Source organism: Haliaeetus albicilla, chromosome 13 (assembly GCF_947461875.1).
Source record: "Haliaeetus albicilla chromosome 13, bHalAlb1.1, whole genome shotgun sequence".
Lineage (NCBI taxonomy): Eukaryota > Metazoa > Chordata > Aves > Accipitriformes > Accipitridae > Haliaeetus > Haliaeetus albicilla.
The window spans coordinates 39,628,485-39,645,910 of record NC_091495.1 but is presented as its reverse complement, the minus strand read 5'-3'; the positions used below and the strand labels follow the sequence as shown (position 1 = coordinate 39,645,910).

At 47.7% G+C, this 17,426-nt stretch overlaps 2 protein-coding genes across 2 annotated transcripts in view; one reads left to right on the top strand and one right to left on the bottom strand.

Moving 5' to 3' along the window:
* The window catches only part of LOXL2 (lysyl oxidase like 2), a 55,441-nt gene extending 50,406 nt beyond the window's left edge, over positions 1-5,035 (top strand). Inside the window, exon 14 of the mRNA XM_009920233.2 lies at positions 1,249-5,035. Within this exon, the coding sequence (XP_009918535.2) occupies positions 1,249-1,328 (80 nt within the window). The 3' untranslated portion in view covers positions 1,329-5,035. The remainder of the gene's footprint in view (positions 1-1,248) is intronic.
* Positions 3,452-12,256, bottom strand: R3HCC1 (R3H domain and coiled-coil containing 1). Its single transcript, XM_069801050.1, has 8 exons — positions 12,177-12,256; positions 11,281-11,410; positions 10,001-10,138; positions 8,476-9,721; positions 8,038-8,210; positions 6,672-6,742; positions 5,729-5,824; positions 3,452-3,669 (listed from the first exon to the last, which is right to left on the bottom strand). Exons 2-8 carry the CDS (start codon positions 11,373-11,375, stop codon positions 3,521-3,523), a joined length of 1,968 nt encoding a protein of 655 aa, XP_069657151.1. The 5' UTR covers positions 11,376-11,410; positions 12,177-12,256; the 3' UTR covers positions 3,452-3,520.
* Positions 12,257-17,426: the final 5,170 nt, after the last annotated feature.

Genomic DNA, 17,426 nt, shown 5'->3' with positions numbered 1-17,426 from the left:
CGAAAGAAATGCCTCAGGCTTGGTAGAATGGGGATAACAGATGTTCCAGCTGTATCTCTTCTACAAAGCATTTTTCCCTCCCAAGGCTGTCAGACATAAAGAAGGCTCTCATGCAATCTGAGAACTTGTTTAGAGTGCCTGAGTAGGTCCAGGCAAACAACTACACCTTCTTCCCAGACTCAAATTATTACCAGCCTGGGACTGACCTCTTCAGACCCCAAAGCTTCTCTTTTGTTGAAGAGCAAACAAGGACAAGGGTGTGTGAAGTAGAGCAGTGGAAAAGGGCCCTCTGCTTGAGCCAGAAATGAAAGTGCTCTGCTGTCCCTTGAAAGTCATGGAAAACTGGGTATTTTCTTGAATACGTGTAAAACATTATCATTTGGAATTCTGGGGGGTCTTGGAAATATCAGAGCCAAACTTGTTTAAATTTGCATTAATCAATTGTCAAGACCATTTTAAAATGGAATTAAGTTGGGGGCTTTGTAAGATAATATATTTTCTGTGTTAAAAACAGTTTAACAGCAACTGCCTGCCAACCTCCAAATAAAACCAGTGGTGAAGGCAATTTCCAGAGCTGGCTAAAGTTCTTCGAAGAGTGTTTTTCCTGAAAAAAATCCATGTAACCACTGATTTTTCTCATTAAGTTTTTGTTGTTTTTTTTTTTTTTAAGAAAATACTTGTCTCATATGTCATGCTTCAGATTGTGACCTAGTTCAGAAAAGCCAAACCCACTTCATTTGGATGAATGGGCACTGAAGTGTTGGATGGGCTCTCCAGCTGAGCTTGAAAATATTTCTATTTAGAAATAAATGTGTTTAGCTTTCATTGTCTCTCAACTAGCAAAAAGCAAAGGCATGGTCCTACTTAAGAAGAGTGAACAAACCCCACTTATCATCAGCCTCAAGGAGAGCATTTCACAGGTCCTGCCAGTCATTGCCCAATTTTTTTAAGCAACAAAGATTAGCAGTGAAATTGAGGGTAGGTTGTAGTCTAGCCTTCCAAATACATAAAAGACTAGATGTAGTACTCCTGCAGACTCGTGGCTGTTCCAGTTATGGTAAGATTTAATTAATGCTTAAATTAATTAGCCTAGAAAAATCTTTGCTCTTCTAGTACTTGCTTTGAGCCCTTCATTTTCACAGCATCTTTTGCAGATTACACAAAACCCCAGTGTGTTCTTTGCTTTGTGTTGCAAGCTGCCTTTGCTGCCTCCTGCTCAACCCTGTGCTCTTTCTGTAAACTCCCCAGGTGGCTCTTTCAGTGAGGAAACGGAACAGAAGTTCGATCACTTCAGTGGACTCACAAATAACAAGGTGTCCACCCGATAGAACGGCATCGCCTCCCACCCCACTATTTAAAGAACCGAGGTTTCCTGCTTCGGTGATTTCCCTAACCACTGCACAAAAAAGAAAATCAAGCAAACAATCAAACTCTAAATTTAGCAAGGTAAATTATTTTCTAAAGATGCCTTCCTTCCCAGTTTAGGTGCTCAGACCACCGTGTGTCTTAACTCCAGTCCCTACTACTGAGGTAGTTAGGAGCAGGCTTTTAAACTCTACTTGGCTCCATATCTTCACCATTCCAACCTTCTTCACAAAGATTTCTCCCTCCACTTTGCAGCGCCATCTTTATTCACAGATGTAGGTCCAGGCTACAGCAAGCACAATTTGCCTTTGTTTGGGTACCAGCAACCTAAATATGCCTTTACCATTCACTTTCTTCAAGGCATTAATCTTGGTATCTTTAAGCTCTTTGACTCAAGCTTGAACGCACCATTGAAGCAAACGCCTCCATTTGTGACGCTGCTTTTTGAACACAGCTAATCCTCAGTACTGCCACATCATTACTGCATTTTAGCAAAGAAACACAGGAAAGGGAAAAAATAATTGGAGCAGCTTTTTCTGGGCAGAACAGTATAAAGCGTAATTTAATACTGAAGTGAAACTCTTGTATTCAACAATCAACTCCCAACACAATCTCTTAAGCGGAGCAGCTAATGCAGAACTGTTTTCTACAAGTGCATCAGGGCTCCATGAAGCTACACCTCCCTTGTAACAGCTAGAAGACTTTGCAGATCTCCTGATGATGAGTCCACTGGACTGTGAATTTCCATTACACAGTAAGCTATGCACCCAATAGATTCTACGTACATCTAAATATTACCTGCTAATTCTGGATATTCACTCTGTCTTTTCTTTAAAGGATAAATTTAGTTAAGGCATTGTATCATCACTGTACCTTACAGAGGTAACTTCATGGCTTTCATCATCAGGGATCTGGACCTGTGCTATCAGATCCACCTGTGTAAGTTGTTCTTTAAAAGGATTTTTACACTTGGTAAATTCATAATGGTGCTACGTGTGTTCCTCTGTTTGTTTGAGGACACACATTGCTACACATTTTCAGACACAGCTACTTGAATAAAAGTGTTTTACCCAGAAAAAATGTTTTATATGCCATTTGTGTATTTCTACTCCATGAAAGTTTAGGGCCTTGTTCACAATTCCTGGTACTGAAGTTTCTTCTCCCTCTGTGTTTGTACAGAAGACTTCTACAAGCAGCTAAAGTTAACTGAATACTTACAGCTGACCATTTCAATCCACAGGGGGAATTTAGACTGGCTGCATCTAACTTGTGCTCTCCATAACCTACCTCACAGGGATGTTGTGAGGCTTAAATAATGCAGAAGTAAGTCTTTTGCTAATGCCTGGTCAGAGTATTTCTGTCACTTATCCAGTGGCCCAGAGGGCAGCACCTAGCAAAGGTTTTTAGCCTACTGTGAGCTGGAAAACTCCATTTTGTTCTCAAGATGCCAGACTGTGCAGCAAAAGCAGAGTCTGAGATGTGTTGGATGCTCTGTTGCTGCTGCCACAACAAAGTGTCTTGCAGCATCTCTTAACACCAGGCTCTGGGCAAATCACAACCAGCAAGTTCTGGTTTTCTTTTCCTAATCAGTGTATGACAACTTTCCTTGCTAACAGTGCAACAAAGCAAGTCAGGCTCTTTAAACACTATGTAAATAAGGAAAAACCCTGAAACTCACTTGCATTCAATGCTTGCCACCTTTGTGGGATATTTTAACAATAACATTACAGCAAAGTAAACATTAAACAGCTTTTGTTTTTGTTTTTTGGACTCCTGCAGGTGCTCTGCTCTTGCTTACAGCTGAATTTTGGCCAAGAAGATACAATTCCCTTACTCTAAGGCATCTTTGTAAAAATTATAGAACAGGCTTTTCTGTAAGCAGCCTTACTTTCTGCAAGTGTCCCAGTGAATAACAGACACTTTGAAATGGAGTAGGGCAAGATGCTCTCCATAATGAAGAGCTAACAGCAACCCTCACAGGGCTTGGCTCTTGAGCTCAAGATCTCATTAATAGTAAACTTTTTCCCTTCCCAATTTTAGAAAGAAAAGACGGTGCTAATCCATAAGAGAACATCCCTGTGGCAACTCACTGTTCTGCATGCAGTTTAATATCACAGCCATGCTCATCTATACAAATTTTGTTAGCCGAGATGGTTTATTCCTCCTGGTCCAAGCTTTCCGGTAGGAGCATTTCGGTGCCCAAGACGCCCTGCTGCTTGTGCTTCAAACCCAAAGCCCGGGTCACCAGCCTCTTTGCCACCGCAGTGTCAGTCTGGGGTCTTTCTTTTGCAAGGTGAAGGAGCTCTAGGTAAAAATGAGTGAAAAATCATTAAGTTAAGTTAGTGCTTGTTCAGGAGCAGTCTTTTGGCTAAACCCAAGGACTGGCAGACAGAAGGGCTGATTTGTATTTTCTTAATTCCTTTACAGAATTAGCCCAGGAGCATGAGCAAGTCCTTCTACCTCTATCCAGTAAATTGCCTTTTCTTTTAGAAAGATGTGCCTCCAGAGTTGTACTTAAGATTTTTCAATGACAGTTCAAAAGCTATTTGGCTATGATTAAGCTCCAGGCCTCTTCTGCAGTGGAAGAGAGAATTGTTCCCCAGTTGCTTTCAGGAACAGCTTCTTAACTGTTCTGGCAAAATTCACCAAGTCACATCTCTGAGAACAAAATGAAAGCGCACAGTCCAACCAATTTATTCATGCACAGTCAAGTTTGATCTCAATTTAGACTAATCAAAACCAGCAGTCTAAATCTTTAGAAAGCAGCAAGGAAAAACAAGATCTGCATGTTTTTTAAAAAGCTAAATCTATCAGACACTTTGGAAAAGCCCTTTGGCCAGTAAACTCCATTTTCTGGTAGACACGTGGCTTGCTACAGTTTCACCTTACAAGAACTGAATACACCAAAACTCTACCAAGTCCACAGAAGTCTGGATTTGGCAATTACCTAATCATTTATCAGCAACCGTTTGCAAATTTATTATCCAGTTAGCAATGGGGGCTTTGCTTGCTTTTTCAGAAGTTTTATTAATAAAGGCAGCCCATCAGCAGCTTAAAGAAAAAGGGGCAGACTCAAAGCATCCGCAGCTTGGGAAATAAAACTGCCACTCTTTCTTGACAAAGCTCAGAGAAAAAAAAAAAAAAGGAAAAAAAAAAAGAGACACTGTCAGCTAATTAAGATCCAAATTTGTATTTGGAAAAAAAAATTGCTACTTAAACTGAATACAGAGTTTATATATAATGTTCCCCAGAAGGAGTTTATAACCTGATTCAGAAGTGTGCCAATAGGCTAGAGCAACAAGAATCAGGAAGCATGAATGAAAATACATGAAGGGGGGAGTGCAAAACTAAATCCAATTCTTTGACATTTCATTTAAATCTAGCAGTCTTAAAAACTCAGGAACTTCTAACTGTGACAGTGTCCCTTTAAAGCAGTAATACTGATATTTGTTTCAACTGCAATGTACGGTAGAAATAACAGTATAGTTGTACATTCAGCAAAGTCTCTACTGCTACAAGATTCATGGCATTTCTTTACTGTGGCAAGTATAACTGATTACAGTATGATTTTAAAAGGCAATAAAAGAAATAGAACAATGTTAATGGCTAAGCTTAACAATTTTTTCCTTCGCCTGATACTGAATAAAATTATGCCAACCACAAAATGTAACTGCTATGGGTTTCGTCTCATCTGTTATCTTTAACCACGCAGAGTAATAGGGCAGAGAAACTTACTGGCATTTGCCACGCTTTGTCTTACTGCAATCACTGCTACAGCTACACCCGTCTGCTGAACAATACAACTCTTCACTTAAAACTTCACACAAGACAAGCAAGTAACACAAGAAAGACTAAGCCTGAATTTCAGCAAACCACTTAGCTGAAGAGAAAACAAAAGCAACAGGATTTGATGCTTTTTTGATCCAGCCCTTGTATAGCAGGAGAGAGTGACTGAAAATTAAGCATAGGTAACAGCTGTAGTTATCTCTCCTGTAAGTAAAATCTAACATAGTCTTGTTCTGCAAATTTGTTTTTGTCATCACATTCACCTATGCCAACCACTCCTGCCTGCTGCTAACGGGCAGAAACCAGCATTACTGACACAGTAAGTTTTAACATAACTATGATACAGGTTGGCTGAAAATACTGTAAAAAAATGCATCTGCAGGCTTTTACTAAAGACTCTACACAACAGCTCACTGTCCTGCAATGTCAATAAAGCTATAAAAACAAACAAAAAAAATAAATACTGGTCCTTAATATATATTTCCCCATTTAACCTGTCATCATGACCACTCAGGATACAGAAGTCTGGTAAACCAAGAAATAATACTACTAATAATTTAAAAAAAGATTGTCTTACTTGGTCGCTGAAGTGCCTTGATTTTAGACTGCTTTGTTGCATGGATCAATGGTCGGATCTTTAAAGAAGGATAACGTCGCCCCAGGGCTTGAGATGCTTCAAAAGAACAAAGATTGCTGAAATTAGCAGACTGAATATTGGTGGCTTTAATCATAAAAATCAGTACATGGTGTAACACCACCAAATAATTTGAGCTTCAGCAGCTGATGCGTTATCATCTCGGGACTCATACCAAAACAGCTAAGCTCATTCTGGTCACCTCAGGCTTACTTATATCACACATTCCTTGCATAGGAAGACTCCCAAGAAAATATAAACACATTTTAAAAAGACAGCTCTGTCATTATTACACTAAATCCCAAGAAAAGAGCCTAAGCTTTTGGACGACATACGCTGCTGGATGGAAACTTTTCTTGGGATGGCTCTGACCTGAGCTTGAGGTGTCTGCCCTGAGCAGATCAGTTTGCCAGGAGGCTTGGTGTCTGGACCTGTGTGCAACTGCACGTGTAAGGTCCCCAGGAGGTCACGAGCACTCGTTATTGTACGATTGCAGGAATTTTTGCCTGGTTCCAAAAGAAAAAAACCTGAACTGGCAAAACAGATTAATTTCTGGAAATGCAGCGTGAGTCGCTCCGTATACAAAAGGTGCCCTGGTTATTATCCAAGCCAATTAAAAACCTGCTATTCTTGCAAAGCAGAGTTTCCACACACCACCACAGTAATTCCAGCTTCTCAAGCCTTAAAAGCCTTTCAAGTTTGAAGCACGCAGGAAGAAAGATGTGATGAACCATGACTACCTTTGGCAACAGCTTAGCCCGAGCGCAAGACTCAACAGACACACGCTGCAAACCACCGCGTCAGTACAGGGTCACCGTGCAAGAGCAGAGAAACCCCAGCAGCTCTGTGGGTCCCTGAATCACAGCCACAGATCGAGTCACGCTACCTGTAGACAGGCTGGAGAAGATTCCCAAGGCATGCGTATCATCCACCCACTGGATTTTGAAGCCACTCTCACTGAAATGAAAAGACAATAGAATAATATTCATCAATAAGAAAGAAAAAAACCCACACACAATAAAACCCATCAGCCACCTCGAGTTATCAAGAGTAGTTAATATTTTTATGTAGACAGCTGGTGCTTTTCAAAGCATTATACCCTTTTTACATGAGGGGAAAGAGAAGGAAAGGAAGGCACAGAAGAACAGTAGATGCGCCCCTTTCAAGGCCACAATGTGCAATTCCCCCAGCAGCTGTCCCCAAGAACTCTCCTTCTTCTCTAAAGGAACCCTTGGCCAAAATAAACCAATTTCAGGGGCTGTCTTGTAACACCGAAATATTGTTTGTCATTTATGTAGTGCTCTATAAACACAACCCAATTGCTCAGACATCTACAATAAAAAGCAAGTCATTTATAAAAGTGGTTTACAAAGCTTAGAGTGAAGAAACCAATGTGAAAAAATCTAATAAAGTGTCAGTGGAAAATGTGAGTTTGGGAGCAGGGAGTTCCAAGATTTTCCTGCAGCACAGAAAATACAATCCACTGCTCAGATTAGATCTGTCAATTTTCAGCTCAGTTTCACTGTCACAGCAAGTGGAAAAAAAATACATTAGAGGAAACTCACACAACAGACAATAAGACAGCTTATTTAAAATGTAAATCATGTTTTTTAATTTAAGGGATCCGAAGAGGTGAAGTGTTCACATCTAATCCACCACGTATGTCAGAAGAGGAGGAGGAGGATGGTGGGAGGAAAACAAGGAGAGGTGCCTACAGACACTGTATCTGCACACTCTGGCAGAAGTGAGACTGATTCAGAGCTGCACCAACACCGTTTATCACTAATGAAGGGCTGAACTTTGCTCTGGTCCTGCTACTAATCCAATGTCATTCCCTTCAGCACAGGCCTCTGTTCCCCATTATTTACATAATAAATCTTATCTCCAACAGCAGGATTGAGCCCTTTTTCTTGCAAAGACTTATGTAAGCATGTAATTTCACTCAGGCACTGGAATGCAATAACAACGAAGCTCCTAGAAAGTACCTAAAGACTCTCACTGAGGCCAGAGCAGTAGAAATAAGCCCACACGTAGATAACTGTGTGTATGACAGAGCCCTGAAGAACCGGTTGTGTTTTAAATCATGCACAAACAGCAGGAAAACGTCCTTTCAGGCACAGAAAGCCTGTAAGACATAAGGGCATAAAGGTGAAACTAAAATTTAAATTTAATCAGGTTCTGTTGTGCATTCAAGTCTGAATACTACTCCCTTCAGGCCCGCAATGTGCTCAGGCTCTCGGAGAGGTACTCACTGGAAATCCGAGAACACTTCTAACAGGTGCTCCGTTTTCAGCGATGGGGAGAAGTCATAGATTTCAGTTACGTGGCCAAAATCCCCCTCGCTGAGCTGTGCATCTCCGTAGTTGGAATAATCAAAGCTGATCTTCTCAATGCTTATGTCCTTCACGGTTAAATAACCCACAATCTGAGAATATTTTAAAAAACCATAATAATTAAAAATAATCAGACAAGGTGTTACTTCGAAGAGCAATCCTCCAGGGCCCCACCTTGGTCCCTGCAAACCACTTCTGCGGTCACACGCCTGCCAACAGGTTCAGCAGCCACCTGGGGCAGCCCCAGCACAGGGACTCTCCTCCCATGGACTAATGCCTTCCCCTCGGGCTGACTCCTGAGCCAACCTCTTTTCCCCAAAGTTGCTCCCCACAACAATACCCGTGGCAATACACTACCTCTGCAAAGAGCTCTGCGGTACAGTCGTCCTCGAGGCTCCCCTGTCCGCAGATGGCCGCGCTCTCCTCTTTATCGCCTGTGGACAAATGCAGCTCACGACACAGCGCATCGGCCAAGCCCGAACACTCCTTGTCCTCCTCTTCTGCCACGGGCACCTTCCCGCTGCGGTTCTGCACGGGAACATCCTCCCAGCGCTCATTCTGGTTCTCAGGAGCCGACGGGTCAGCACCACAGACCGGCTCAGTTGCGGCCAGAGGCTCATTTTGGGCTTCTAGAGGGTTCTGGCATTGGGTATGCTCCACCTGGGCAGCATTGGGGCACTCTTGATCTTGGCTTTCCAGTTCGGAGAAACTCTCGCCTCCCTCCACCACGCCGGCATTCACAAAGTCCTTGCCCTGTTCTTCAGGCGGTGACACGTTTCCACCACTCTCCAGGCTCTTGGCAGCAGTGCAGCTCTTTCCTTGGTTTTCCAGCACCAGCGACGCTGCACTTGACTCTGCTACAGCCGGGTCCGTACAGCACTTATTGCCGCAACTTTCTGATAGGGAGGAGTTTTTGCCGCACTCCAATACACCGGCATCCCGGCTGTTTTGGTCTTCAGCTTGCAGTTGGCACAGGATTTTGCTGTCTTCTGGTATAATAGTGTTGTCGCAGCTCAAATCTTGCTCTTCTGCTTCAGTTGGGCTTTTACTGTGTACAGAAGTAAGGGAATCTGAACAGTCTTTATCCTGACTTTCCTGCCCAGAGAAATCGTTACTATTCTCTAACGACGGGACATCCATACAACACGGAGGACATTCGCTGTTTGCGTCATCGTTATTTTTTCCTGAAACACACTCTTCGCCAGGCTCCTGTTGCTTGCCAAGGGCCAAGGAGACACCACCTGGGCTGCCTTCAGACTTGCCCAGCTCCTCCTGGGCATCCCCGACTGAAGCTTTAGGGCAGATCTCTTCTTCCCGTGCCATATTCCCACCCGACTCGGTGCCAGCTGCCACCGGGCTCTCCTGCTCCCCCCATTCTGCCTTCTTGCGCATCGCCTTGGGGATGTACAGCGCTTTATCTGGCTTCTTCCTGGGTGGCCTTTTTATCCTGCCAGACCCCACGCAAGCTCGAGAGTTGTCTCCGTGCATCTCCCCGCCATGCCGCAGCCTGCCGCCTCGGCCCCCCCGGCCCCACGGCTGCGGAGGTCGGTGCGGTCTCGGGGGGTTGCTGCTGGGTTTTTGGTCGCCAGTCTCGCTGGGCAGCCTGGGACCAAAAGAACGGCAGGATGTGAGCGGGGAGCAGAGGAACCCAAGTAACATGATATTTGCAAAAGATAGAGGAGGAAAAGCACCAAATCCACATAGAAATCAGCAGATCGGGGGGCGGGGAGAGCCTCTGCTTCCTTAACGACTGGAAGGTGCTATCAATAACAGACACCCTCCTCTTTGCAGAGAAGCAGCACACAAACTTTGTACTTGTAAGCTTGAACAAAAACCCCATGGCCATAGAAAGAGAAGCACTATTACATCCACTGCACTGTACCTTACAGCCGAGTGACAGATGACCGTCCTCCTCCTCCATCCTTCTCCCACAGAAAAGCTGCTCAACAAATCCACGTTGTCCACGGTCCGATGGATCAGGTACCTGAGGCGACTGGACAGGGGGGGGAACAGGAGCACTCTGAAAAGAGATGGGTTGAGGGCATCAATTTGCAGGAAGGAAAAAGACGGGGACGTAGCAAGAATTTAACAACCTCTCTACCCCAAGTCATTCCCATTGTAGGGTTTAATCCAAGCCCAAAAGCCAAGCAGGACTTTCTGGTATTAAAGACCCAAAATCCCTTTTCCATCCTAGATGTCTAGACAGACGTGCTCTCTTTGCATGTAGCACTGGGAGTGCGGGGCAGCTGGGGCTGCCTGGTCCCGGGGCCTTTGGCTGGGACTCTCATTCCTGCCTGTATCCGTTCTGGGAATGGCTGGAAAGTACCAGCACAAGGCTGTTACTTGTCCCCTTCCTCCCAGTCTGAGTGCGCTCCAGAAACCAGCAACTCAAAGAATATGAACGGATGAATAACCACCACATTCAATTCCATTGCTTTTAGACACATTTTTACAATTCCAGTTTCACTTGTGAGCATTTTACAATTGCACGGGTACTTTCTCTGCCAAACATTTTTTAAAAAGCAATGAAACAAATATTTAAGGTCGTTACAAGCTGGCAGGAAGTTGAACTAAGCCATCCCACCCCTGCTCCTGTCTGACACCCTCTTTCTGGCCATCTTGAGGTTTTCAAAGGTCACCGGATCAGGGACTAGGTCCAGTTAGATCCAGCCTGGCCAAAGAAAAACAATGCAGCAATCCAAGATGACAGTTTGCTGCCATGGAGGAGGATCCGGCATACAGGAAGCCCTCAGCAGAGAGGGGAAATGAAAGTTTGATTACAAAACTATTCATTATAACTTGTCAGGCTGACTAGTGAGCGAGGCCAGACTGTGGCTGGTGCAAAAGCCACCAGCATCAAAAAAAAAAAACCACTTGAAGGAGCATGAATAGAGAAGGGCGCACGGCAGAAACCCCAAGCCGATCCTTGGCCTGCAGGGATGCTCTGAGCCAGCCTGGAGCTCCGCAGCCAGCCAGACCTTGCAGCCAGGCTCCAAATGCTGCTGCGCAAACCCAGCCGGCGTTTTCACTCCGCCGAACTGATGCAAAACACGAGACAAGAGTCACAACGTGCCATCGCCCAGGGACCGCATGCAGCAGCGGGGAGCGGGTCACCCCGTGCAAAGACCACCCGGCCGCTCGCCGCCGTGGCTGGGCACTTACCTGTGGTGCTGCCCTTGCAGCATGAAGTGCTCCAGCTCTTCGGCGATCCTGCCCACGAACTCATCCTCGTTGGGCGAGAGGAAAACGCCATCCATGCAGCGCAGCGCCAGGGTGGCAGCGGACGGGAGGCCTGCGAAGGGACAGGGACACACGGAGAGCTGGCTGCAAGCTCCCGTGCCCCCCGTGGGCGCCCAGAACCCCCTGCAAACCCAACCCGCCCCGCTGCAGCCCTGACCCCTGCCCCTGTGCACCCCTAGCACCCTGTAGGGCTCTCTGCCCCCCTCGACACCCTTGTGATCTCCCTTCCCCAGCACCGTGCTGCTTTTTGCGCCATGTTACCCCCTTCCCTGTGCCCCCCCCCGCCCCTCCCCAGCACCCAGCGCTGCTCTGTGCACCCCACCGCACCCCATCCCTTTCCCTGTGCACCCCCAGCACCCTGCACGGCTCCCTGCCCCCCTCGACACCCCTATGATCCCCCTTCCCCACGCACCCCCAGCACCGTGCTGCTTTTTGCACCGTGTTACCCCCTTCCTTGTGCTCCCCCCCCCCCCCCAGCGCTGCTCTGTGCACCCTGCCGCACCCCGCCCCTTTCCCTGTGCACCCCCAGCACCCTTTACGGCTCCCTGCCCCCCTCGACACCCCTGTGCAGCCGCTTCTGCTGCTCTTTACACCGTTCCCCCCCTTCCCCGTCGCACCCCCAGCACCACGTGCTGCCCTTTGCACCCCCCCACCCCCCCAAATCCCCGTTCCCCCCCATCCCCCTGCGCGCTCCGTTCCCCACCCCCACCCGCACCCCCCCCCATTCCCCCGGGAGGCTCTGTGCACCCCCCCGACCCCGGCTCCGTGTCCGTGTCCCCCCCGTGTCCGTGTTCCGTGTGTTCCCCCCCGCCCCTCACCGTCAGGCCCGGGCGAGCGGCAGTTCCCGGCGCGGCGCCTGCGCCCGGCGCCGGCTCCTCCCACTGGGAAGCCACGCCCCCTCCCCGCTGGAAAGCCCCGCCCCTGCCCCTGGAGCCCCGCCCCGCCCCGGGGCCGCGCTGCCGCTCGTACACGGGGAAAAGTGTTTTTCCCACGCGAGGAGCTCTGGCCCACGCGTGTTCAGGGATGCGCTGGGAATAGGGGCAGCTCGCACCACCACCATCCCCCCCCCCTCACCGGGACCCTGCCAGAGGCCGGGCAAGGGTGGCGGGAGGGGGTGAGGGTCTGGTTTGTGGGGGGCAGGGTACGTCCACCCGTGGCGTGGCCCTGAAACACCAAATCCTGAAAAAAAAAAAAAAAAAAAAATTAAACCAAACCTCTTTTTTGTTGATGCCAGACTCACCCTGGTCCAAATCCTGAAAAAAAAAAAACCACCTCCAAACAACAAACCAAAACAAAAAAAAAAAACCTCCAAACAACAAACCAAAACAAAAAAAAACCCCTCCAAACAACAAACCAAACCCCCCCCCAAACCCCAAAGAACAAACCAAACCCCCCCCCAAACCCCAAAGAACAAACCAAACCCCCCCCCAAACCCCAAAGAACAAACCAAACCCCCCCCCAAACCCCAAAGAACAAACCAAACCCCCCCCCAAACCCCAAAGAACAAACCAACCCCCCCCCAAACCCCAAAGAACAAACCAAAAAACCCCCCCCCAAACCCCAAAGAACAAACAAAAAAAAAAACCCAAAGAACAAACACACACCCCCCTTTTTGTTGATGCTAGATTCACCCCGGTCCAAATCCTGGAAAAAAAACCCAAAAAACCAAAAAAACCCCCACACAACCAAAAAAAACCCCAAAACCAAAAAAAACAAACCCCTTTTTGTTGATGCCAGACTCACCCCGGTCGAAATCCTGAAAAAAACCCCAAAACAAAACAAAAAAACCCCAACCAAACAAAAAAAAACAAACCCCAAAAAACAAACCCCTTTTTGTCTATGCCAGACTCACCCCAGTCCACAGAGGTGGCAGCTCACAGCAGCAGGTACCACTAGAAGAGCTTTGAAGCTGGAACATCCTTTACTCCCTCATTATCCTTAGCGCAATTTCCCCAGAAAGAAATACTAACGCTTTTCCATAATCGCACAGGTTCCTCCACTCCAGCCAGAGTTTTTCACTGTCTTGTCTTCCTCCTTAGGGAGACCATGGCACAAAGCAGTTAAAGCAGTCAGAAGTAGCCTCTGATGCTGAGAGCCTGAGTTTCCGGATGACCAATGGGAGATTTGGGCCTGTTTCAGGAGTGCCAGGTGAAGCCAATGAGACTTACAGGTGCTCAACATTTCTAAGTATTCTCCTAGTTTCCCATTCCCTCCTTGATAAGTTAATGCATAAATCCTGGGGGGGGGGAGCAATTTACCCCAGGTGAGAGTTTCTGGAAGAGTAAGGGTCTCAAGAATTGGAAACATCGCACAGAACAGAAACAAGGACAGCATCACACCGACTGACTGCTTTCCCAGGGTGTAATCCGTCCCAGAGCTCAGCGAAAGCATCCCCGTTTGGTCACTACGTGGCCCTGAGCTGCTCCCAGCTGAGAAGTCGCTGCCATTCAGCGTGGGAGCGAGGTCAACGAAAAGGAACCACACTGTTCGTTAGCGATATGCTCAAAGGTAACTCATTACCCTCCTTATTTCTCTTGTAGGAGCAGAAAAGAACTGTGTCTGGGCTCCTTTACATGCTCCATGCACTGTGAGAGACACACAGACAAGTCCAAGGCAGCATGGCTGGTACATCAGAGCCATCCCCACGCTGGCACCGGGAGAGATTCTGGCCTTGTTCTTACAAAATCCTCCTCGGCAGGGTTAATCTCTCCTGCCTCTCCCCCCTTAGCTGACTGATTGCTCAAAATTACCATATAGATTGAGAAAGCCAGGCCTGTGATTTCACAAAAGCTTCTGCCAGACTCCTCCAAGCACCTGGAGACCCTCATTCAGTCTTGACCCCAGTCTGGAGCTGCTTTCCTTGGAGACCAACCCTGGCCTCTGCCTGATGAGAAGAGCAGCTGATGTTTCCAATTTGGAAGCAAAGTCAGGCAAGACAGCAACCTACACCAGCCATCCCATTCCCCTCCCCTGCACTATTTCCCCCTTTCTCTGCTAAATCCATTCCTCCTAAACCTGAAAAAAAAAAAAAATCTCTTCAAGGGCAACAGCCGTTCCCTGCCCCACGCCGTCCATCCAGATACGCTCCTGCAACCCAGCCGGGAAAGGAGCGGTGGGCACGACCCCGCATCCGTCTGCTGCGGCAACCGCACCAACCACCCGCACGCAGTTAATTCCCAGAGTCTTCCTGTCTGCCCCAGGCCGACATAATAAAATGTGCATCGATTTCATGATCGCACAGACTAAGACAGTGCCTTTTTCCCAGCCTTGCAGCGTCCTTTCCAACCTACACGGATACAAGCAGGGAGGCACAATTTCCAGCCTAGGTTTGAGACACGAAAGCTCTGCTCTCATTTTTCCCTTAGAGCCAGGCCGAGATGACTAGCCCTGAATGCAGGACTAGCAGCACAGCCTTCCAGAACAGGAGCTACCTCCACTGCAAACCAGAGTCAGGGCACGTGGTGCCACTGTCCTGTGTCTGCAGACCACAGCAGGGCTGGCAGCGAAGCCCCCCCTTAGGCTGCTGCTGGCGTTTAGAGAGGAACCACAGACCTTTCTCTCCACGGCAGACTTTCCAGCAGCGCTTTTGGGCAGTCTGCTGTGTCTCACTGTAACAGCACTAAATATCGCTGGGGTGCTTGCTGTTCAATCATCGCAGCAGGAACTAAACAGGGGAAAAAAGAAAAGAGGAAAAACCCTGCAGAGCTCGAAGGAGCCTAGAGCCCATGGCCAGAGCTTTAGACCAACAGTCCCCTGGGAAGATGGGACCATGCTTGCTGCGGCTTCAGACCAACGGGATTTTTGTCTGCGCAGGGCTGGGGAATGGAGGGGGAGCTACAAGAGTGGGCAAAGCACAGCAGTACCTGGTGAGGCACTTAGACCTGTCCGTAGCATGGGCCAGGGGCAGCTCAGAGCTCCTGTGCCAGGGCAGCCACCTCTGTCCCCAGCCGGGTGCTGTTCAGGTCCTCCTTCCCCAAACACACGCTTCCTCAGGTTGGGAGCCGAGTCCTGGCCAGCCCCAACAGCTCACCTCCAAGTTGCAGCACCAGTCCCATCAGCCCTGCCCCTTGTCTGAGCTCTCAGGATGGGCTGGCAGCTGCTGCTCCGTCTCTCTCAGGAGCAGCCTCCAATTTCTATTTAAATTGAGATTTTAATGCTCCTTTTCCCTTAGTCCCTGTGTATCCAGGGTTAGCAAGCGGCCTTGGACACCTGAGTTGTGCCTGATGGGTCCCAGATACCTCTCCCTAGTTAATGATCTCTCTTTTCATGTAACCAGGCACCTAATGAGATAATGTTGGGGCCCCGGTACCTCCACAGCAGCTGCCACAGCAGCAGAGGGACAGTCAGAGCATTAAAGATGCCAGTTTGTTACTTTACTCTGCAATCCAGCTCACACCAAATTGGATTTGAGCTCCTGTTTACTCATTTTATTCTTATCTAGACTGCTCAGTGCTGACAGCTGCGCTCACCCCGACAGCCCCCAAAACCCACCCATCTTCACAACCTGTCTGCAGGGTGAGCCAACACTGCTGCCCCCAGTTCACCCACAGCAAAACCAGAGCTCCAGAAAGTGAACTGGCTTACCTGGGATTACAGGGCAGGAACAGAGCTAGCAACAGCACGCATGAGTCCTGACTCATAGTCCCTGCTCCAGGATCAGCCCGAGGTAGGAATTAATTTCACTCACCTCTGAAATACAGGCACTGTATGACTTTAGGATGGGAGGAGGAGGATGCATCCCAGTGGAACTGCAGAGGAGACCTGTGCAGGAAACCCATAGCACGAAAAAATGAAACCCATTCTGAAGCCAGCTAAACAAGGTGTAGTTTTGCCAAAGCAAGCCTGAGTTACACTGTTTTGGAGCTGTTTGTCCATTTCCCAGACTGACCACAGAAATGTCTGTAATGTGCAGAGGCCTGTTCCATACCCTGGAATTTTTTGGTTTAGCTCATTGTCACCACCTCCTCTCTTCTGATGCCGATGCCAGGAAGGTATCAGCCGTCCAGTGACCAGCCAGGCCACAAGCCACAGGTACGAGGTCCAGCTGGAGGGAGCTGGTGCACTGCACTGCTGGTAGAGGAGAGCCCCAGTGCTTTGGAGCTGGGGACTGTTGCAGTGTTCCCCAACACAAGTTAAATGCAGACAATAACTAGACAAAAAGAAAGGATCATATCACCCTCTCCATTGTCTTTTGTTTGCAGGTTCACCCTGCAACTTATCACAGATAACAGTGATACATTGAGCTGCTTGCTTTTCTCCAGTCTCTTTACAAACAGTCATGGATTAAGCCTCAGAACTTTGCCACAAGATTGAGTATCAGTAAACTCTTCAAAAACAGGGAGACCAGGACAGTACTGCTTTGAAAAAAGCTGGGTATTCTGACTCTCTCTCTCACCACCAAGCCAGGAGTCCCGAAGTAAAGCACAACCATACTACACATGCTACAACACCCTGCTTTTAGCGTGGGAAATTATTATATGTATTGCAGCAACGTTCAAATGAAATTAGTTGCGTTGGGCCTCCTAGAAACACACCAGATGATTGTGCCCATCTCAGAACAACAACTCCTTCTCTAAGTTAGGCTGTACTGTCCTCCCAGAGCTGAAAAGCCCCAAGACTGTCTCAGTTTTGACAGCTAGCCACCACTGCTACAGGGAGAGACGGTTATACATGAAGTTGAGTCTTACCAGTGCTTCCCTAGAAAAATCCAAGCATCGACCTTGGAGATACGGTAAGCTCTGCTCCCCTCCCACGCTGATTATGCTGTAACTTGACTATAATTGGGCTCTATTTAATAATTACCGTTACTCTGTAATTATCACTTTTTGATTTTTCTTTTTGTTAACATTTGCCGGGGAGGGGGAGAGGCTCTTCTGCTGTGCCAGAGAGGTAAAGATGTCTCAGATTCAAGACAACGTGGATGTGCCACTTGCTGCTGCAGTGTTTAACCAGGCACCAATCAAAACACCTTTCTAAAGTCACTGTGTCACAGCCGGCAGTGAAATGCTGGGGGCTGTTCACTTGCTGTTTCTACCCCCAGCTAACCAGACACAAGCTCCCATACGCAC

Coding starts and splice junctions, on each gene's coding strand:
- R3HCC1 (XM_069801050.1), bottom strand. CDS start 11,375: ATGGATGGCGTTTTCCTCTCGCCCAACGAGGATGAGTTCGTGGGCAGG. Junction 10,139..11,280: donor CTGCAAGGGCAGCACCACAG/GTAAGTGCCCAG, acceptor ATCTCTTTTCAG/AGTGCTCCTGTTCCCCCCCC. Junction 8,211..8,475: donor CCGCAGAGCTCTTTGCAGAG/GTAGTGTATTGC, acceptor AAATATTCTCAG/ATTGTGGGTTATTTAACCGT.